The 23,298-nt window shown below is 36.3% G+C and overlaps 1 protein-coding gene across 1 annotated transcript; it reads left to right on the top strand.

Moving 5' to 3' along the window:
* The first annotated feature begins 380 nt into the window (after positions 1–380).
* On the top strand, positions 381–22,760 carry LOC149550321 (protein SGT1 homolog B-like). The gene is made up of 10 exons (XM_089793376.1): positions 381–822; positions 4,292–4,361; positions 4,461–4,585; positions 18,924–19,095; positions 19,308–19,404; positions 19,543–19,608; positions 20,401–20,539; positions 21,866–21,954; positions 22,078–22,182; positions 22,269–22,760. The coding sequence occupies exons 1-10, from the start codon at positions 663–665 to the stop codon at positions 22,374–22,376; spliced, it is 1,131 nt and encodes a 376-aa protein (XP_089649502.1). The 5' UTR covers positions 381–662; the 3' UTR covers positions 22,377–22,760.
* The last annotated feature ends 538 nt before the right edge of the window (positions 22,761–23,298 follow it).

The raw sequence follows: 23,298 nt of genomic DNA, 5'->3' as shown, positions 1-23,298 counted from the left end.
CTCCTTGCATAAAGAAGTTTAAAATAAAATAACATAAATTAATTATAATTTAAAAGAATAATGTTAGAAGACTATATACTTTTAAAATTCATAAAACCCATCAACTTTTTAAGTAATACTCTTGAAAGTGGATTGGTTGATTAATGCTAAATGTGTGTTAACATGAAATTAAAGTCTAAATTCTTAAAGACACACTTCCCTCTTGGGGCACTTGCTAGGAGTTGTATTATTTGCACAACCCAAGCTTCGTGAGAAATTGGTCGACCAATTTGGAAATATCCAAATGCGCGTTCCTATCCCTCGGACGCGACCCGTTGTCCCTCCGAGGAACTCGACACTTTCCACGAAGGATTAAAGAAAATTCTGTAAAGCAACGAACTAAATATAGTTTATTGGAGACGACTCGTAAAAACGCAGTGGAAGTTTCCAGACAGAGAGCTGCTTATATTTAGGAAAGCCTACCAGATTACAGAACCCAATCTGTAATTATTATTTGTGAAAATAGTCGGATCAAGGTCTCTCATTGCAGTCTCATTCTGAGTCATTATCAATAAGCTTGGTGAGGGTTTTAGGCCGTGTTCTAAGCACTGCATTTCGGTCGGTCTTTGGTCGCAGTATCGGAGAGCAAGGGCGTGGGTTGGAACCTGCGAAAGTGAAGAGAAATGGCCGAAGATCTCGCGAAAAAGGCTAATGAAGCCTTTGTGGATGAGGATTTCGAAAAGGCCGTGGACCTTTATTCACAGGCAATACGCCTGGACTCTTCCAACGCCATGTTTTTCGTCAACAGAGCGCAAGCTAATATCAAGCTCGAGAATTTTACAGGTGCGTTTATGGTTTCCTTCTGCTAATCCAAAGTCCATCTGTTTCGATGAAAAATTGCAGCTTTGGTTAGGGTTTCAGGCGTCTCCTCACTCTCCGCTCTTTCTTCTTCTTAACGAGAGGTCTATCCGTTTCAATAAGAAGTTACAGATTTTTGATATGTTGTATATTCTTTTTAGGGTCAATTTCAGCCGTTAGCTTGCGGTTTTAACCTAGCTTAAAGGGAAGCTCTTCATTTTTGTGAGTCAAGTTGTTAGCTATTATTACAAGGCTGTAAGATAAAAGAGCTTCTTTGTACTCCGTATTTGTTAAGGAAATTATGAGTTTAAAGTTCAGAACAACGTGTATGGTTGTCTCCGTTCTCTTTAATCATTAATGGTAATGTAGGAATCCTTTTGTTGTCATTATGGGATGCAACAGGTTTGCGCCTTTTGTATGATAGAAAATATTCTTTAGATTTAGAAATCTTCGCAGGAAAAGTCATTCGGAGGCTTTGGTTCTTTTGAAGTAGTAAACGTTCTTTAGATTCATAAATCTTCTCACTACAGGTCCTCTGACTAGTTTTACCGGATACAGAAATATCTTTGTTGACATCGGTATGTGTACTGTTCTAGGGATAACTTTTCTGTCAATTCACCAGGGTTTGTGCCCCGAGATTTGTCTTCTGTGTTGAAGGCATTTAGAATTGGATTTGTGAGTTTAACTAGCAAGACCTCAGGTATATTCATACAGATACAAATTAGCATTTAGCTTGCCTCTTGGTGCTTTTTAACATTGGTCTTCATCAGTATAGTTCAGCGCATATGATTCTACCTTTAAAGTATAAATTATCTTACATGCCTGCGTTTTATTAATAGTTCCTAATTTGGATTGGGTTTCTTTTAATGAAAACATTAGTGATTGAGTGCAATTTTTTTGGATTTTAAGGTCTTCTAGCACTTTATCAATCTCTTGGATGGTCACGATTCTTTTTGAAAGAATAAATGACTAAACCGCAATTTTGAATCTATGTCTTAATACAGTAGTGACAATGTAATATTTGTTCTTTGTATCTATATCAAAGTCAAACAATATAGCAACTTTTTTGATTAAATCGGGCTATAGACTTTGCTTGCTGATACCTGCTGATTTTAATGATATCTCTAAGAAAGTATCTCTGTATCCAATTTTGTTATTGCCATCTTGTATTGACTTTCTAGTTGCAAGAGGATATTGCACATGACCAGTGTATGAATCAGTCTTGTAGTGGTGTCTAGCTGTGGTTGGTAATGTGTTTTCTTTGGACTCATTTATGTTTTGTGTCTGTGAAGTACGATGCTTTGTTTTCTTGTTTTTTGGTTCATTGATCTAGAGAACTATGTTAAAAGTCTCTGCAAGTTATAGTTTTTTGCATGTTGGAAGATCTGTCAACTGCGAAGAGTTGGGTTTTGTGTTCAATAGAGAATCAATTAAATGAGAGTGATTTCCGGTAATTATAATCTTAGGATGTATGTCTTATTTTATGTTTGGGGTTTTAAATATTCTTTAGAATTATTTGTTTCTTTTGTATGTGAATATTCAATGTTTTTAGTGCTGAGAAGCTTTACTGATGTGGACATGCATGCTCCCTTTTTGTATGAAGTTACCATGATTTTCTGTGCTGTTTTGGAATTTTTTTTGAAAAGTGATTCTGGAAACATTTTTAGTTTATGTATATGTATCTGTGAAGGCTAATAATTTATATATTTTCTTTTTAAATAAGGATGAATAGATTTTTTAAAGTGAAAACTTATCATATTAATGAGGGTTTTACTTCTAATTTATATCCTTACAAGGGTTTATGTAAAGGCTATGTTTCTTCCCCTGAAACAACAGTAAGTTTGGTGCTTGTGACTTTATAGGACCACTCTTTTTTAACCTAAGCCCTTGTAGGTAAAAGTGCAATAATTTTGATTTAAGAAAGCACTATGTTTATTTCTCACTCTACACTAAATTTGACATGACCTAGCAAATCAAGGTTTTCTCTATTTTTTACAGATAATATGTTTTTTTAATATCTTGAGATTTTGCAGAAGTTATCCATTTTAAACCCAGGCATGTGAATTTTACTAACGTATTAGTGTAAGGTTACTATGGTTTAATGTTTGTTAAATAAACATTCAGCCATTGATTGATAGTCTGCCTATGCAAATTGGGTTCTTGAGACATATTCAGTCATAATCTTGATATGGTTAATTAGCAATATCTTACATTCTTGATAATATGTCTCTTTTAATTGTTTTTTACCAAAGTTCTGGCCTCTTTAAAACTTTTTAAGCGCAAGATGGTCACATTTGCAGTGTCTTTATTATCCATTTATTTTTAACCTGTGATATCAGGTCCTATCTAATAACAAAAATGTAGATTTGTTGGAGTGTTCGGATTTTTTACAATTTATTTTGATCAAATCAATAAACTTGGTTTTGATCAATTCAATAAGCTATTTTGATCAAATCAATAATCTATTTTTCAATCGCGATTCCGTTACACACTTCAATACAAATTTAAAATAAAATAATTGAGGAGTTCAATTTGCTGCTCCTATATGTTTGTTCAAGAAAATAGTTAAACATCATTTGAAACAACCTGCTTAAATGCTGTCTAAGAAAGTTAATTGTGAGTAGAATAATATGGTGTGTCTAGGTAACAACAATCTCTATGATGAATGTTCTCAATTGTTTTCAATTTCAGTAACCTTCATTTGCTTATGAGTACACAAAAATGCTTGTATTACTTGAGGTCTGTACCTCCATCGACCTTTGTACCTAGCTTGCATTATTTTTTTAACATGTTATGAAAGTATTGTTGTCTTGAAGCTACCTAAATTGTCAATCCAACAAATGAGTGAGATTAGTGGCATAGTTGTACTGAATTTAACTTCTTTAATGATATAAGTCAAATCACGTTGAGTGCACTTTTTTTGAATTGGTATGGTAGTCCACCTTTTGTCATTTCATTAGTGAAATGTTACTAGTTTAAACTTTAATATAATTGAGTGGAGTGCATGTGAATGATTTCAGGTTTACAACTGTGTTAATGTTATAAGAATGGGTTCAGAGTTACAATAGTGTATAATATAGGATCAATATTAGAGTTGCAAGATATGGTATTTGAACAATTTAAGATTTGTGCTTGTGTTTTTAAGCTTATTTGGTCATGAAGCAATGCTTTTGTGCTGTTTAGCTGTAGAGAAAAGTCACTAGGTTGCAAACATCTGTTAAATCATTTTTTTGTGTAAAATTTGGGTCTTTATAAAATTGCATTATTTAACTCCTTCGACTCTACTTCCTTGAAATATTCAATGGCAAGACACCCTTTTTCGACCCATGACATTGAATTGAATATTTGAAATTTATTTTCACTTTTATTACTAAACACACAATAACTTTTTTGATTTGTCAAATAAAATTTATTCTGACTGATGACTTGTTTGTAATGATTTGTTGTTAAATAGATGCTGTAGCTGATGCAAACCGTGCAATAGAGTTGGATCCATCTGTGTCAAAGGCATACTTGCGGAAGGGGTAGTCACTTTTCTCTTCATCTTTGTGCTTTCATGATTCCATAATGTATGGTTGGTTTGAAATTTCTAATGTTATTCAAATATATATTTGTTGGTACAGTATTGCTTGTTTCTCATTGGAGGAGTATCAAACTGCTAAGGCTGCTTTCAAAGCAGGCTCTGCTTTGGATGCTGGCAATTCGGCATTTAACACCTGGATTGAAAAATGTGATGCTCGTCTGGTTGGTAAGTACCCTCTGATATTTTTAGCTTGGCGTGGCTTGGCCTAATTTAAAATATGTTTGTGTTTATTGATGCATATAATCAGTGAGATACATGTGATTTCACCAGTCTTAAAAATTGTGTTTTAGATAGGCTCATTGTTATACTTTCAACCTGAATCTTGAAGTATAACCCCCTCAGAAAAGAGTGTCTACTGCCAGGTGGTTGCATAGGCAAGTCTCCATTTAACTTGATTGTAATACTTTATAAATGGTGCAATGTTCTAGTTAGCTCTACTTGTAGTCAATTGGAACTAGGGGACCATATTGTTTCATGAAGTTTCCCAAAATCTGCAGTGAGGATGCAATGGCTTCAAAGCTTTTGTGATTGGAAGAACTATGTCGAGATAAATAAACAGACAATTGTTCTCAGGTAAACTAATTATCTGAAGGAGTGATTTATGTAAGAGCAGAAAAAAAAATTTGATGGGAACGTGAAAACTAGTTGTCGTCAAAGGCCCAATGATAGCCAAGTAGATTATATAAATTGCTCAAGCTTATTCATAATATAGATTGCTCGACCTTGTTCATATATATGTTTTTTGGGTGTTGAAACTTTTTCCTGATAAGCCTTTGTTTTTTGATTTTGAAGCATTGGTTTGTTAGGGGTGTTTTTTCATCAGAAGTGTTGGGTGGCAACAGTCCCTGGTAGATGTTTATAAAACCAGTCACTAGAATTTCAAAATTTAGACTAACAATCATTAGTAGAACAATAAATGATGCTTGTGGGTGCATTGGAATTTTGTGGATAAAGAATAAAGCAAACTTTCAAACAGTAAAAATATGTTCAAAAGGAAATAAATTAACATTTTCAAAGTGATCACCTTCTAGACTTAAATATTGAAACATTCCATGTTCAATATTGGGAATGGAGAAATTGGCATAATATTGTGATATGCAAGAATATGTAGTTTCTGACCAGTGCTTTATGGTTACATCATTGGAGGATGAGCGGGTTGGTCTGGCACTAGAAGAGCGTTATTGAAGTTTAAGTGAATTGTTTCTAAATTTGAGAAATCATGTTTCATGGTTTTGTTTATTAAGTTTTGCAGGGGCCGGTTGATCTTCCAAAAAGATTATTTTATAGATTCAATAAGGCAGCTTTATATGCACTTTTCGGATTTAAAATAGTATTGAAATAAATAAAGACTGAAATGTTAAGAATAATCAAAGCATGCCTATTTCAACTTTGAAGAGCTATGTGACATGGATAGCAGAGGTATAGAAGTAACAGCAGTGGCGACATAATTCGTACAACAATGTCAAAAGATGAAATATAAAACTGAATGCTTCGTCTTGACAGGTCTTAGAGACCAATTTTTTCCCAAAGGCTATAAAAAAATCGTTGTCATCATTATTGTAAACTGCATATTCTTAATGTTATGAAGCAGCCTTGTAAACAGCATTCTTATAGTGGGGCAAATAGTTGCATTTGACATTTGATTTGCTGATGAGGAAGATTTTATTTGCATGCAAATGCTGTTGTACTTGTATTAATGAGCGACATAAAGTTGGGTTTTTTGTGGAATATGTTCACAGGATCTATGGGTGTATATGATCTCGATTCTAAGTGTTCTGACAGATGATCCCGTCTTTAGCAAAAACCCACGATTGTAGAACATCCACATTTAATGGATTACCACTTAAGCAACTGTGTGGTGCATCTTGTCAATGAAATAACGAAGGGGGTATACAATGGATGTATACAAAAACCAAGGTGAAGAATAAGAGTCTTGTGACTAGAGAGGGACACACACATTAAAATAGTTTGGTTGGGCTAGTATATTACTTCAACCATTCAATCTCTAATGTGACCAGAATGTCCTTATTTAAAATACGGTTACTTAAATGTTACTAGAAAGCAATTTTAGAATGTTTCCAATTCCATGACTTAATGTTGTTTGACCAATCAAGTGCGTTGCATTAGATTTCTCATAGTTGGCATTCCAAGTTGTAGTTTGGGTGAAATGGTGGGCAATGACAACATATGCTAGGCTGTAGATTGCAAGTTTGTGAATTTTGACAATTGTCATGAGAAGGGTTGCTGATGTTTGCATGGAAGCATGCCAGATTGCAAATGCTAGAATATGAGATGCTGTAGGGGATTGCACTTTAGCATAAATTATTGTTCACACGTACACAAGGTTGTCTAAAGTTTTGTAGTTGATATTGGACTGGCTGTATCATGTCTTTGGTAAGTTGTGGAAATTAAATTCAGAGCTGCCATAGAAGTACAATTTTGCTCTTCTTACCACCTTGAATAGTGGGTGTGTGCAGTTGATGACCACCATTTTGTGTTATATGTCTTAATGATAAGCTGCAGATTGATCTACTTGACTATCTAATCTCTCCCCAAGTGACTAATAAACCTAGGGTCCTAGTTAAATGGAATCAGTGTTGGTAGCCACAAATCTATTGCAACATGATTGAAGAAATGACACAAAAATATATTTTCCTTACATGCAACCATTATGGCAATATTTGAAATCTAATTTACTACAGTACACAGTCATTGTGGCATTTTCTTGGTGTAAGATAAAACTCCAAGGCTTGTTTTCACACCCTCCAAGAGACTTCACTTGCCTCCTAGTATCCTATTTCTCTATAGGATCTTCCAATAGGCTTAGATCATTAACTAAGACCTATTCAAACTCTTCTATAAGAGTCAATCTCTGAAAACTTCACCTTGAATGATCAACACCCTAGTTTTGATTCACTTCTCCACACTCCCTTAGAAGGCTCTAAGTGCCAAATCTCTATAAACATGCTCCAACATTGCAGGGGTCTTCTCCATCATGTAAAAAATCATAATATTTCCCATTTGAACTATTTTGGAAGGATCTTGAATCATCTTCCAATCAGCTTCAGCAATTCATCATGTAGAGACCTTAAAATAGGTTTATTTCCTTGTAGTCTTCACCAGTCCGTTTTTCCCCTTTTTAGTAAATTTTTTCCGAACGACTCAAAAAACTAAAACTTGATTTGGATACCCTTTTGGAAGTTTTAAAACTTTCATTAAGGGTTCTGGGTCTGAAAGTGATCGTACAGGGGGTTCCTATAAATAAGGACAAGATGCCTAATAGGCCTGATTTTTAGGACTGAACTGTGGTTTTGATAGCAAACTTGCTCAAAGTAAATCCTAAATGACTGGTATGACTCCTATATGCATAGAATGGATAGATATGATGTTTATCATCATGAAAAATTCCTGGAGCAGTACGGATTCGTACAACCATACAATGTTTCTTCACTCTTTTCACCTCTAAACCTCTAACCGGGTTGCACAAACTCGCCTAGGGCCTAGCATAATATATAGTTCTTCATGCTTTCACAACTCCTAACTCTTAAAAATATATACAAAAATGACTCCTCCTCCATTTCCATCTATCATGAATGATTATCCATGGTTAGATTTCATGGAGGAGTCATGACTCTCTAAACTACTCAAAATAAGCTGAAAATAGACTGCCTGAACTAAAACGCCCAAAACCAGTACTTAGATGAACTCAAAATGACCTGATATCCAAATGAAAAAGTTCATAAACAACCTATAGAACACTAATCAAGAATTATATTTAGTCGTTCAGTCCATTAAATATGACTGTCAACACAAACACTAGTAAAAATCTGTTAAAAATGCTTGCAGAGCTCTCTAAACTTTCTCTGAACTATTACAATACTTCCATCATACTTTGTGTTCGAGTATTAGGTCTCATTAGATGCCATTTCCTTCATTTTAGGGCCTATTGGATGCAGCATAACCATCCTATAACTTAGGGAATCCAAAGATACCTGAATGGCATGCACTCTTTTGCAATAATTGCAAAATTGAAGACAACTTCTTCTCAACACTTGGCAACTTTGTCATGTGCCTCAATCCTATATTCTAGGACTCATAACCACTTATTTTTCATGGATCCAAAGCCATTTATGACCTTATGGAATCTTTACAACAACCATTATGTATTTATAACACATTTAAGACTCCAACTTAAGCTAAGCTCCTAACACTAGGAAATTTAAATAACAACAAACAAAGGTTAATTAGTGACCTTAGTCCTAGTGACTAATTCACCTAACCAACATAAAACAAGACCTTCTAAGGTCCTCAACCAAATTACACTAACTTCTTGACTTGGCTAGAGTCAAGTACAAGCCAAAATTGACTAACTAGTAGAGGTTAGCCTAGGTGCTCCTGCACCATCCTCCCCAAAATAAGAAGTTCAATCCATCCTTGGATTGATGATGGTAGGATCAAATCCCATCTTTTTGAACTCTGATTCTTTTATCCAAACAGCATCAACATCATTTTGTCCATGCCTTTTAATGAGATGCTCCTTGTACTCTTAAGTCCTTGTCTTTTTATAGACTCTTGTATCTAGTACGATGTCTGGGCCTATGACTGTAGCAGTGGGTAATTGGAGATCCTCCACATCTCTGATCACTTCATGAAGAGTTTGATCCATGTCTTGTTGTGGTCCTTTATAATGGACTAAGTCAGCAATATTAAAAATGGGTGACAATCCACTGTCTTCCGGCAGTTCAACCTTGCATGCATTGTCACCATATTTAGCCAATATAGGACAGGGTCCTATCCTTCTCATTTGTAGCTTGTGGAGGACTCCTTTTTGTAGTCTTGACTTGTTGAGATGCACCATAACCAAGTCACCAACATTAAAATCAACTGTCCTTCTACTTTCATCCACTTTGGCTTTATGTTTTATAGTGTTCTCTGTCAATGTTTTCCTCACTGTTTCATGAACTTCTTGCATAGCAAATGCAAAGTCATCAGCATATGCACTTGCCTTGACTCCATCTTTTAAATCTCTCAACTCATAGACACCTCTAGGATGTAGGCCATAAACAATTTCAAATGGACTCTTGCCGGTTGATCTATTTATGGTGTCATTATAGGCATATTCAGCTTGCCCAATCAACTGATCCCATTGCTGTCCATACTCCTTAGTTAGGCATCTTAGAAGGTTTCCAAGACTTCTATTAACAACCTCAGTTTGACCATCGGTTTGGGGATGGTAGGCTGACCCAAAGGATAAGTTAGTTCCCAATCTTTGCCAAAGCGTCTTCCAAAAATGACTCATAAATATTGTGTCTCTGTCTGAAACAATGCTGATTGGTAGTCCATGTATTCTCACTATCTCTTTGAAGAATAGAGATGCTATTTGACTTGCATCATGTGTAGTCTTGCATGGCACAAAGTGAGCCATCTTGCTGAATCTATCCACAACCACATACACACTATCCATTCCTTGTCTTGTCTTGGGTAACCCAACTACAAAATCCATGCTTAAGCATTCCCATGGCCTAGTAGGAATAGGTAGTGGTTGGTAAAGACCAGCATTTGTTGAAGTGCCCTTGGCTTTTTGACATACTAGACAGCTCTCCACATACCTCCTAACATCAAGATTCATTCTAGGCCAAAAGTAAAACCGTGAAACAAGGTCTTGAGTCTTAGTGATCCCAAAGTGACCACTCAAAGCACCATTATGCTTTTCTTGAATTAAATTCTCTCTAATAGAACCTCTAGGAACACACAATTGATTCCCTTTGAACAAGAGATCACTTTGCAAAGTATAATCAACATATTTGCTATGAAAATGATTCTTGTATTCAGCACATACCTTATAGATGTCAGCAAAGTCCTCATCATCTACATATAGATCCTTGAAATGATCTATCCCCATGCTTTTCAACTGGATTTCTTGTAGTGTGAGGGTTCTTCTTGACAATGCATCAGCCACCTTGTTTAGTACACCCTTCTTGTGCTTGATATGGAAGGTGTAGGCTTGTAGGTACTCAACCCACTTCATGTGCTTGTGACTCAACTTCTCTTGTGAATTCAGGAAGCTAAGTGCTTGATTGTCTGAATACACAATGAACTCCTTGGGAAGCAAGTAGTGCCTCCATTTTCTTAGAGCTTGGACCAATGCATACATCTCTAAGTCATATGAGGAGTACTTCCTCTTAGCCTCACTTAACTTCTTAGAATGGAAAGCCACCGGTCTACCCTCTTGGCTTAGAACAGCCCCAATTGCTACATTGCTAGCATCACATTCAATGGTGAATAGCTTCTCAAAGCTTGGCAGCACCAAAATAGGTTGGGTAGCTATTCTTTCCTTCAACAACTCAAAGCTCTTGTTAGCATCTTCATTCCACACAAACTTGGTTTTCATTCCTCCTCTGATAGTATCCAACATAGGAGCACAAATTGCACTAAATTGTCTTATAAACTTCCTATAGTATTGTGCAACACCATGAAAACTCCTTACCTCAGTTGCTGACCTTGGAGTAGGCCAATTCATGATAGCCTCTACCTTGCTCTTATCCATTTTCAGATTGCCATGAGATAAAACAAACCCAAGATATACCAGTTCTGATTTGATGAACTCACACTTCTCCAAATTGATCATCAACTTCTCTTCATGCAGCTTCTTGAAGACAATATCAAGATGTTTCAAATGCTCACTCTTTGTCTTGCTAAAAATCTGTATATCATCTAGATATACAACTACAAACTTGCCTATGTAGTCCTTGAGTACTTCATTCATGAGCCTCATGAATGTAGAGGGGGCATTTGACAATCCAAATGGCATGACAAGCCATTCATACAGTCCTTCATTAGTCTTGAAGGCTGTCTTCCACTCATCTCCTTCATGGATTCTTATTTGGTGATAGCCACTCTTCAAGTCTATCTTGCTATAGTACTTTGCTTCACTTAAACAATCCATTAAGTCTTCAATCCTAGGGATAGGGAACCTATACCTTATGGTTATCCTATTGATAGCCCTTGAATCAGTACATAGCCTCCAATTTCCTCCCTTCTTAGGTGCAAGTACGGTGGGTACAACACATGGACTAATACTCTTTCTAATTAGGCCTTGGTCTAAGAGCTCTTGTATTTGCCTTGCTATTTCCTCATTTTGTTGAGGGGTCATCTTATAGGCTGCTTTGTTAGGTAGGGTAGCTCCTGGGATAAGGTCTATCCTATGACTTATGGCTCTTTGAGGGGGTAAGGCTGAAGGTTGACCATCACTTACAATGCCTTGGTAAGTCTGCAACATACCTTGAATCTCCTTTGGTAATCCAGTCTTCTTAGTCACCTTGTCTTCATCTCCTTCTCTTGGTTTCAACATCAATGCATACCCTATGCCTTCACCTTCTTCCATGGTTTGTAGGAACTCTTTTTCACCTACCATAAGAACATTTGGACCTGCTGTCTTTACTTCAGCATCCTCCAACAATGACTGAATTTTGAAGGTAGTATTATCCTTCTTGAAAGAATAGGAATTCTTTCCTCCATCATGTATGGCTTGACGGTCAAATTGCCAAGGTCTACCTAGGAGCAAATGACATGCATCCATAGGCAACACATCACATAAAACTTTGTCTTTGTACCTTCCAATGGAGAACTCCACCCATGCTTGTTCATTTACTAACACATGTTGACCCTTATTGAGCCAAGTGACCTTGTAAGGATTGGTATGGGATATCCTTTTCAATTTGAGCTTGCTGACTGCTTCTTCTGACACTATATTATCAGTAGAGCCTGAATCAATAATGACCCTACATACTTTTCCCATTATCTTGCATTTGATTCTAAACAAAGATCTTCTTTGGCTTGGCTCCTCCTTCACCAGTTCCTTGATTAGAGTTCTCCTCATCATGAGGTTCTCCCCTTCCTCTGAATTTAATGGAATCTCAGAATGTTTAGCTGCTGCATTAGTGTCTTCATGAACAAGGTTAGCTCTCTTATCACCTCCTTGTGATGAGCCACCTTTCTCAGGGCATCTATAGGCAGGGTGCCCCATTTGATTGCAATGGTAGCACTTCATATTGGCAAAATAATTGCCTCTTCCACTTTGTGAAGAACCACCACTTCTTCCTCTAAAGTTAGAGTTAGAATTCCTTCCTCTACCACCTCTACTTGAGCTTCCTTCTTGCTGCTCACCGAATTTTACCTCACCTTGAGCTCTAGAATCAGAACTTCTTCCACCATAGCCACCTCTTTGACCTTTTGTATCTTTTCCTTTGCCTTTACCTTTGGAGCTATCTTGCTTTCTCTTGCTCTTCTCCTCTATCTTCAAGGCCATTTGATAGCATTGCCTAATGGATTTGAAGTTCACTAGGCTCATCTCTTCTTGAATAGACCATTTGAGACCATTCAAATACCTTGCTAGCTTGATGCTCTCATCCTCAACTACCTTGGACCTCAAACACAGTTTTTGAAACTCCTCGGTATATGCTTGGACATCCAAATCTTTTTGCCTAAGATTTTGTCTCCTTCTATGCATTTGGACTTCATAGTCATCAGGAAGATATGTTTGCTTGACTTTGGATACCATACCCATCCATGTCACAATAGGACCTTTACCATCCTTTTCCCTCTTGGTTTGCACAAACTTCCACCAAGTAAGAGCTGAACCTCTTAGTCTAGACTTGTCCACCATTACCTTTTGTGCTTCAGAGATACCATCACATTCAAAATGGTTCTCAATGCTGTCTATCCAATCCACAACTGAATCTGGATCCATTTGTCCACTAAAAAGTGGAACACCTTCTAAAGCCTTGCCACTCAATGCCTTCAATGCTTTCAAGAATGGCTCTTCAGGAAGAACAGGATCAGGAGCTGGTGCTTCTTCCTCCAACTCTACTTCCTTCTCCTTTGCTTCAGCTTCTTCTTTAAGGTCAATCTTTTCTTTGACCCTATCAGCTTTGTCTTGGACTTCACCCAAGAGCTGCTCCATTTGAGCTATTCTTTGTCTTAACAAATTGTTATCCTCTTCTTGTTCCTCAACCTTCTTTGCTAGTTCAGCATTAGTCACCATGGCTTGGGCTGGTGTATTCTCTCCTACTGATTCAGAAGATTGATGCATTGACCACAAGCTTGATCAACCTGGCTCTGATACCAATATGGTGTAAGATAAAACTCCAAGGCTTGTTTTCACACCCTCCAAGAGACTTCACTTGCCTCCTAGTATCCTATTTCTCTATAGGATCTTCCAATAGGCTTAGATCATTAACTAAGACCTATTCAAACTCTTCTATAAGAGTCAATCTCTGAAAACTTCACCTTGAATGATCAACACCCTAGTTTTGATTCACTTCTCCACACTCCCTTAGAAGGCTCTAAGTGCCAAATCTCTATAAACATGCTCCAACATTGTAGGGGTCTTCTCCATCATGTAAAAAATCATAATATTTCCCATTTGAACTATTTTGGAAGGATCTTGAATCATCTTCCAATCAGCTTCAGCAATTCATCATGTAGAGACCTTAAAATAGGTTTATTTCCTTGTAGTCTTCACCAGTCCGTTTTTCCCCTTTTTAGTAAATTTTTTCCAAACAACTCAAAAAACTAAAACTTGATTTGGATACCCTTTTGGAAGTTTTAAAACTTTCATTAAGGGTTCTGGGTCTGAAAGTGATCGTACAGGGGGTTCCTATAAATAAGGACAAGATGCCTAATAGGCCTGATTTCTAGGACTGAACTGTGGTTTTGATAGCAAACTTGCTCAAAGTAAATCCTAAATGACTGGTATGACTCCTATATGCATAGAATGGATAGATATGATGTTTATCATCATGAAAAATTCCTGGAGCAGTACGGATACGTACAACCATACAATGTTTCTTCACTCTTTTCACCTCTAAACCTCTAACCGGGTTGCACAAACTCGCCTAGGGCCTAGCATAATATATAGTTCTTCATGCTTTCACAACTCCTAACTCCTAAAAATATATACAAAAATGACTCCTCTTCCATTTCCATCTATCATGAATGATTATCCATGGTTAGATTTCATGGAGGAGTCATGACTCTCTAAACTACTCAAAATAAGCTGAAAATAGACTGCCTGAACTAAAACACCCAAAACCAGTACTTAGATGAACTCAAAATGACCTGATATCCAAATGAAAAAGTTCATAAACAACTTATAGAACACTAATCAAGAATTATATTTAGTTGTTCAGTCCATTAAATATGACTGTCAACACAAACACCAGTAAAAATCTGTTAAAAATGCTTGCAGAGCTCTCTAAACTTTCTCTAAACTATTACAATACTTCCATCATACTTTGTGTTCGAATATTAGGTCTCATTAGATGCCATTTCCTTCATTTTAGGGCCTATTGGATGCAGCATAACCATCCTATAACTTAGGGAATCCAAAGATACCTGAATGGCATGCACTCTTTTGCAATAATTGCAAAATTGAAGACAACTTCTTCTCAACACTTGGCAACTTTGTCATGTGCCTCAATCCTATATTCTAGGACTCATAACCACCTATTTTTCATGGATTCAAAGCCATTTATGACTTTATGGAATCTTTACAACAACCATTATGTATTTAGAACACATTTAAGACTCCAACTTAAGCTAAGCTCCTAACACTAGGAAATTGAAATAACAACAAACAAAGGTTAATTAGTGACCTTAGTCCTAGTGACTAATTCACCTAACCAACATAAAACAAGACCTTCTAAGGTCCTCAACCAAATTACACTAACTTCTTGACTTGGCTAGAGTCAAGTACAAGCCAAAATTGACTAACTAGTAGAGGTTAGCCTAGGTGCTCCTGCACCATTTCTCATGTAGGTGGTTTCCTAATAAAATCAATGCTAATGATTCCCTGGGACATTGGATATTAGTAGAGGATTGCAGAGCCCTAGCTTCTTTGGTGTGGGCTTTGTAATTCAATAGGGAATACAAGACTTGGTATGTTGTTCAATGTTTTGAGTATGGAAGACCCCAAAAAATTGTCACAGTACTGCTGCTAGTGACTTTTAAAATGAAGTGAATCTTCTGTTGAAGCATTTGGTTTGCATTAACTTCTCACTCCCATGTATATGAGTCTGCGATTGCTGATGTGTAGTAAGATGTCCAAGTAGGTGGCTGGGTGGCATCCAAGATACTGAACAGTAGATTGTAATCCCTTGTGTGGGGTTATAGATGCAAGATTGTGTGGTTGACCTGCTTCATTTGATTGTTTGTCTATGAGAAAAAGAGCCATTAAATGATCTAATTATGTATCAGCTCATTGAAATTGGCTAACAAACGTTTGATCACAATTAAACATAATGGATGCTTGTAGATGACCACAGCCACGGGTAAAGAAAAGATGCACAAGGATGCTTTCCTTGCATGCAACCAACTAATACAACAAGCTTCTAAAAATTTGTTTACTACAACAAATATAGAATAACTTTGGTAATTTTTTCATAGGTAGTTTACCCTTTATTCCATGCTAATGATCTCAACAGCTTTTGTGTTATTGATTTGCACAAACATCAATAAAAAATTGAAAGGAGAACAAATTGCACAAATCTAAAAGGGCATATAAATGATGTATTTAGATCCTTTCTGCAGAAGCTCTTTTTAAGGCTCTCTAGAAACAGAAATTGCTTATTCTTTTTAATGAGATTACATTCATATCTAAACCAGAATGATTCTTCATCATGGTGATCATCTGCTCTTTCTTGTAGAAAACAGAGTTTTACATCATAATTACGTGAGAATCAAAATTATGTGCATCACCTAGAAGTGACGAAAATGTTGCCTTGATCAATAGTGCAGCATCCTTTCTGTGTCGGAAATTTCTTAGCTTCAGTGCAACATTGTAGTATCATGTGAATCTCTCTCTCTTTGTTGGAACCCACTTCCTAACAACTCTTGCCCAGAAGATTCAGCTTTTATAGATTCTCAAAATCTTGTGCTGCACAATGAGTAGATGCTTTTGAGAATGGAAAGAGAAATTTGGAGATTGATAATGCACACGATAGTGACACCCATCCTTTATTTTACTTGATTGTTTTGAGAAGGAAATAACTCCAAAAGAAAACCACTCTGAAATGAACACCATTGCATGTTGACATTGCTCCCAAAACTACAACATGAGGATCACTTTTTCTATTACTACCTTAGATGAAAACTTCAAAATCTAGATCTTTGGCCCTAGAACGGTGGTGATATTGAAACGTTTTTTTGATTGGAATGAAGATAGTTCCTTACATAGAAAGTAGTTGGGTCAAGACATGAAGCCTAAATGTTGGTGCATAGTTTCTTCCAAAGTGCAGTGTCAAGCCATGCTGCCAGAGGTCTTTGATGAAATGCAAGTGGATGCCCATGTTTTTGGGAATTATGTTGACTGCACCATTAGATACATTGATTTGAATCTTAAGGCCCTGTTTGGTAGCAGGAATTCAACAAGAATTAGAAAATTGAAATACCTGAATGTGCAAATTTGAGGTTTGTTTGTAAAATGTAAAAATCGAATTAGAATTCCAATATGCTTATTTTAGCCCAAAATAGGCAGGCCACTCTTCCCTCTTTATAGGTGGAATAGGAAATGAATTCCTATTCCACCTTTTTTATAAACTCAATTGGATCCACTGTTGGGTCTGCACCTTTTGGTAAACCCCAATTTATGTCCTTTTGGTAAACCCCAATTTATGTATTGTCGGGTCTGCTCATTACCATTTGGAGGGAAAAAATTATTGTGTTTACAGAGGATGGTGGCCATTTTTTTCATTCACCATTGTTTGCTTCTTCCAACCCCATTTAAGCTATTACAAACATTCTGCTTCAAACAATTATAACCATGAATTTGTTGTGCCTCAAGCAGTAACAACCATGAAAATTTTCATTTGAAAGGGGAACCCATGAGCTTCAGAAGCAAAAATAAAACGCAAGAGTCAGGAGAAATTCACTTGATTTCTTGAACCTATCTTGGGTGTGTACAGATTCATCGCAGAAAAGTGATGATAAGGAGGGGTGTGAATACAAAGTCTATAGTGGCCTGCTAAAACAGCGCAGGTAGGTTCTATACGTCAGATTGAATTTTTTTTTGTCTGTCAATTTCTATGAGAATTACAAATTTATGTATGATTTTTTTTCATGAAGACCGCCATGGCATGTGAACTGTGCTACCATCCAATTCCAATGCTATCATCCAATTCCAATTTCAGTTCTTGCAATCAAACATAGAAAATGCATCTTCCCACTCATTTTCCAGGTCAACCAAACAGGTCTGAGTGATATTCCAGAAATTATTTTAAGAATGCGCAAATTCCAGAAGTGAGCTTATTCCAGCATAGCTAATTGTCGCTTTCAGCAATTCCTGCAACCAAATGGGTCCTAAGAGCACACAGAATTAGGTGGTATTTAAACAAGTGTTGTAGAGGCATTGCTAGGACTCCTTGAAAGTTATGATATTGTGCAAATGTCCATATAAATCTGCTTTGGGGTGCATGATTTGATTGAGCAGCTAAGAACGTATTCTTGCACTTGCCACATATTGATTTGAATTCTCAAAAGCTTGAAGTTGTTAGGCAGGCATCCTCCTGTTGTTGTGCACATGTATGTGCAAAACTCTACTATGATACCAGTGAACCAGAGCCTGGGTGGTTCAGCAGACAATCCTATCTTAATAAACACAAACACAGAATATGCATGGCAAAAACACAGCTAACCAATACACCTTCAATGTATGGAAGATTTTTACAAATTTGTACAACTTTTATTTAATGAAATAATGAATAGGTTAGAACAGATACACTAGATAGCATGGTAGAGAATAGAGATTTGTGTGAATAGAGGGGGGAACAGAGCAAACTTGTCCACCAAGAGTAATATTTCTCATTATAAAATCTTCAATATGAACTGTCAAATGACCCTTTGCATGATATAGCTACATCAACATGATGAAAAGGCAGTTGGAAATGATTTCTATTCCATAATTGTTGGCAGTTGAGTTGTAATTGTAGATGGTTGTCTTCAAGGCTGCAGATTATAGGTGAAAATGAAGTGCAAGAGACTACATGTTTGGTTGTTGGTCTTTATGAACTAGGTGAGATGTACAGAAGGTTTCTGATGCAAAATGAAAAGTGCTTGTAGAATTTTGTGAAGCATCAAAGGACTATTGATACCCATGCATGGTTCTCTAAAGAGTGCACAGTGTTGCACTGATCAGTATATTGCATAGAGGAGTGCCTCTTCGTGTTGGGTCATCATTATTAGTTTCAACCATTAACCCTCTTTGGGCATAATTGCTTTATAATAATATGAAGACGGATCTAGCTATGCTGCTGCATGACTTCATGGAAAACCTTGTCTCAGTTGTGTTTCTCTTATGCTGAGGAATGATGAGGTGCTAGTGGTTAAGGCTTCTCTACTTAGATTTTAAGATGATACAGATGTTTCATGCATATATTAGCATCTTCTTGTATTTCAATTGATCTGGTGCTTATGAGTTTTTTCACTGATTATACTAGTTACCTTGCAGAGGAAGCTGCAGCTGATTTTAAAGGAGTACAGTCTGTTTCTCCCCTGGCAAACACTGTGCCTAATGCCTCAAATCTTCCTTTGGAAGCAACCACCCCTGCTAATGAAAAGGAAAAACCAGTTATTGCAGAAAATGTTGTTGAAAGACTGCAACAAGCGAAACCAAAATACAGGTGAATCTGCAGGATAATTTATATCATGTTATTTGGTCTTTGATGATATATAGCACTAGAGATCTTCTATACAGGTGGAAGTCACAATTTTTATTTGTTATGCGTACTGCTTTTAAATAATTGTCCCAGTAACACTGCTTTGAATTTTGTGCAAGAAGTCTAGAATAAAGCTTGCTTCTTGATAAGTTGTTCCTAATTTGTTTTCTGTGCAGACATGAATTTTACCAGTCAGCAAATGAAGTAGTTGTCACTGTTTTTGTGAAAGGATTAGCGCAAGAGAATGTTACAATTGAGTTTGGGGAACAGTTTGTATGTTTCTTGAAGATGATTATTGAACTTTTGGGTTCAATTCTCTATAAGGGTTTCATTTGATTAGGAGAAGTCTATTAGTTTTTATGATTCAAGTTTTGGATTGGAAGCTTATGTGGTTTCCTCTTTTGGTTTCAGTTGAGTATTGTTATTCAAGCTCCTGGAGCAGAACAGTACATTCTTCAGAATCGATTGTTTGCAAAGGTAAGATATGCTTTGGTCTTGCTGATCTGCACATGCCTTTTCATTTCTTTGGTCTGTGTCAATACCAAAATATAAGTTGTTTGGTTTAAATGGTCACCTTTTTATTTTTCTGGAGCAATAGAACTTTCAATAGAATCCCATGGTTACCTGCATATGTTAATTCCTGCCTATCAAGTCTTGATTAAGTTTCGATGGCCAGTGAAACATAATATTTTTTCCATGTCAAAATTTATTGTTCTTCCTGATTTCCTGAGTTTATTCTATACAAGATTTGTATCCATTGATGGTAGCTCTTTTCTCGTCACTGTGGAAATTCGTAACTTTTTTCCGAGAGTAGTAATATAGAGCATCTAATAATAATATGGCTGTAAATCTGTGGTCTGTCAATGAGAGCTATGTTTGCAAATTGGTTCTTAGTTTTATATGGGTGCATAATCTCTATATTTTCAAATACTGGCAAAGTTTTCAAGTTCAAATGAAATTAATTAATTTTTATCTTGTTCAAAATGTAGTCTAACTTCTGGTTTCTTAGGTCTAATCTATTGGTTTAATTTTACATCTATATATGACCTTACCCTTTTCTTTGTCCGAGTAAAGCAATCTGGTAGATTCCTTGAAGTATTTGCCTTGCTTTGCATTTTCTACTTCAATGTCGTGATTAAGTTTGTTTTTCATATTTCTAGATGCTGGATGGAGTTTAAAGTACAAGAGATAATGACTAGTCGTTTTGAAAAAAATAATGCTAAATTCTTTAGCTTAAATAATTTTTGACACATTTGATTGTTATTACAGATAATTCCAGAGAAGTGTAGATATTCAATTTTGTCAACTAAACTTGAGATACGATTGACTAAAGCGGAGACGATAAACTGGACATCTCTGGAGTATGACACAAAGCAGGCCGTGCCACAGAAAGCATATGTTGCTTCAGGTAAAGTGATTCATATGTTTTAACATCTTATTCCTCATTTTGTTCTTTTAGCTATCCCCTTTACAAGCTTTCTCTCTCAGTCTCATATGAACAGTTTGTTCTTTACCCACTTAATAAAAACCTTAATAAGATCATCAATTAAGCAAGTAGCATAATGTTTTAATCAGGCTAGGTATATTCTTATTCAACATTCTGCTTGTCTGCATGTGGCTATTTTTACTTATCCTTGGGACAATCAACCCTTGTCAAGAGTCTAGAGCTCATGTTCTTTAAGATAGGGATGCTATGCCTTAAAAAAATCTAGTTGCTTACCCTTATTAGTAATCTTGTGTTGGGGAGATCAGTATATAGCTTCACAAGGACTAAGCAGAGACACAATTGGATTGCTCCTTTTATTATTTGAACTTACTAAAAAGGTAAAAAGAAACCTAATATGACTGCGGACTCAGTGGCCTCTGCTTGTTCCTGGATGCTTCTGGATTGAACGACCAGAAGTTCCTGGGACACCATGCAGTGTGGGGACGTGTTTATGATTTTTTGACAAACAGGATTCCAAAGAGAGATCCTTTTCACTAGAATGTACTTCAAATTTGATTGAATGTGGATATATCATATAAGGGGAGGCAAGGAGGAGAGTCCCTGTGTAAACCTGATTCTCTCAAGTGTGATTGGGAAAGGGATTTTTAGAAAATGCCCTTGTAACCCTGACTCTCATGATATTGGGGATTTTAGCAATGTGCTTTTGTTGTAGTTGTAGAATCTCTTCCTGTTTCTTTGATCTCAATGCTTTCTTTATGAGGTTTTGTATTGTTGCGTCTGTGCATAGGAGTTGATATAGCTGAGTACTCATCATTGTGGACTTTATCAAGAACATCAAATATAACTATTAACAGTCCTAGTGCCACCTCTACACAAAATATACAACATGAAACACAAGATTGCATGGTAAATGTAAATGGAACATACAAATTTATTATGCCAAGGTACAAACCACAGTTGTAGCTGTTAAGTGTTCACATATACTGGGGTAAATTGAAGGAAATCAGTAATTTTTTGATCCTCTATAAATGCAGTAATATACATATTATTTAAGAATGTTTTTCCTAGGTTACAATTTTAAATGTTAGAAAATTATGTTCTTATTACGGAGGCGCGAGCTGTTAATTTTGCTCAAATCAGATAAGTGTGAATTTTTCAATTATGATCTAAACAGGAGCTCTGAATTTGTAACAGCGTTACTTGGATTATAGGATTTATTATTATTTATATATATATTTTTAACCTAGAATAATGTGCTCATGTGACTTAGATTATGATTGGATGCAGGCACCCAAACCAAGAGACCCTCGTACCCATCGTCAAATTTGAAGACACGCACAGACTGGGATAAGCTTGAAGCGCAAGTGAAAAAAGAGGTCTGGATTTCTTCAATATATAGCTGTTAAGATATTTTTAATGATATGACAGTACAACTGTGCCACAGGTTGCCTCATGATAGACATGGAACCTAATGAGCTATTGTACTGATTTCTGTGCAGGAAAAGGATGAGAAATTAGAAGGTGATGCAGCACTGAACAAGTTATTCCGCGATATTTACCGGGATGCAGATGAAGATACAAGGAGGGCCATGAGCAAGTCCTTTGTAAGTGTCAATTCCTTATAAATGAATAGAAAATTATTCTGTAGTTGTCACTCCTTTAACTTGTTAATATGGCATGTTGTCTTCAGGTGGAGTCTAATGGTACTGTTCTCTCCACAAATTGGAAGGAAGTCGGTGGAAAGCATGTTGAAGGCAGCCCGCCACAGGGAATGGAAATGAGGAAGTGGGAGTATTAAGCTACTGTTTACGGGTAATCAAATGGTGATAAAAAATCATTAAGTCAAATGTTACAATCTGATTGCTGTAATTTTATATGGTCATGCATGGATCAGACCATGTCAAATTTGAGTATGCCACAAACAGAATGATGATGCCTTTCAAGGAAAGAATTGAAGCTTGCCTGGTAGTTTTGTTGTTGGTTCTAGGACTCTACGTTGTTAGACTTTACAGTAATTGAGGACGGCAAGGATTATCATATCTGGATGTATGTCTGTGTCCGAGTTTGTGTCTGGGAAGTATCTGTAAACAACGGAATCTCATCATGTTATGTATTATATGAAGACGCTACTTAAATATTTTTTTCTTCAGTTTCAAATATATTTTTTGTCAGTTTCAAATAATTGTAATACGAAGTTTAGCAAAGATATTGTTTGTAATTTTGCCAGGCTCTAACCTTATGGAGTATTTGTTCAGTTTGGTATCATTGTGCTACAGAGGCGTGTCTGATTTTTTTCCCCATTTTTATTTTCTCTTTTTGGAGTTATATCATGTAATAAAACCACGTTTCATTAGTTTTTTTAAAATATTGTTTTCTAGTTTGATGCTGACATCGGTCTTGTGGTTTTATTGAAGTATTGAAAATAACTAGGTGTGACAAATCATTGTCCTCGGTGAATTTAATTCGTAAAATACTGTGGGTAGTTTTAAATCCAGGCCTGTAAACATGGTACTCTATTTCTAGTTATCACAAACAATCTTTAAGTTTAGGCTTCTAAGTATGCATCTCTCTTCTAATTCTCACTGCAACGATACTTGTGTTTTTATGATTGCTTTTTTCCTTTTCTTTTGACCTTTCTTCCCATGGGTGATTGTTCAGCACATCCAAATGAATTGCGGGGAGGGTTTTGCTAGATATGTTTCTTTGTGCTCATTGGGATC

The sequence above is a fragment of the Cupressus sempervirens genome, chromosome 7 (assembly GCF_028749045.1).
Source record: "Cupressus sempervirens isolate cs-2001-9-10 chromosome 7, ASM2874904v1, whole genome shotgun sequence".
Lineage (NCBI taxonomy): Eukaryota > Viridiplantae > Streptophyta > Pinopsida > Cupressales > Cupressaceae > Cupressus > Cupressus sempervirens.
Note: the sequence above shows the minus strand (reverse complement) of the source record. Positions and strands in the feature narration are given on the sequence as shown.

What these genes read in the sequence shown, in the direction of transcription:
- LOC149550321 (XM_089793376.1), top strand. Translation starts at nt 663, where the DNA reads ATGGCCGAAGATCTCGCGAAAAAGGCTAATGAAGCCTTTGTGGATGAG. An exon ending in TTGAGTTTGGGGAACAGTTT is followed by an intron (nt 19,405 to 19,542) that starts GTATGTTTCTTG and finishes TTTTGGTTTCAG; the next exon opens with TTGAGTATTGTTATTCAAGC. An exon ending in AGAATCGATTGTTTGCAAAG is followed by an intron (nt 19,609 to 20,400) that starts GTAAGATATGCT and finishes TTGTTATTACAG; the next exon opens with ATAATTCCAGAGAAGTGTAG.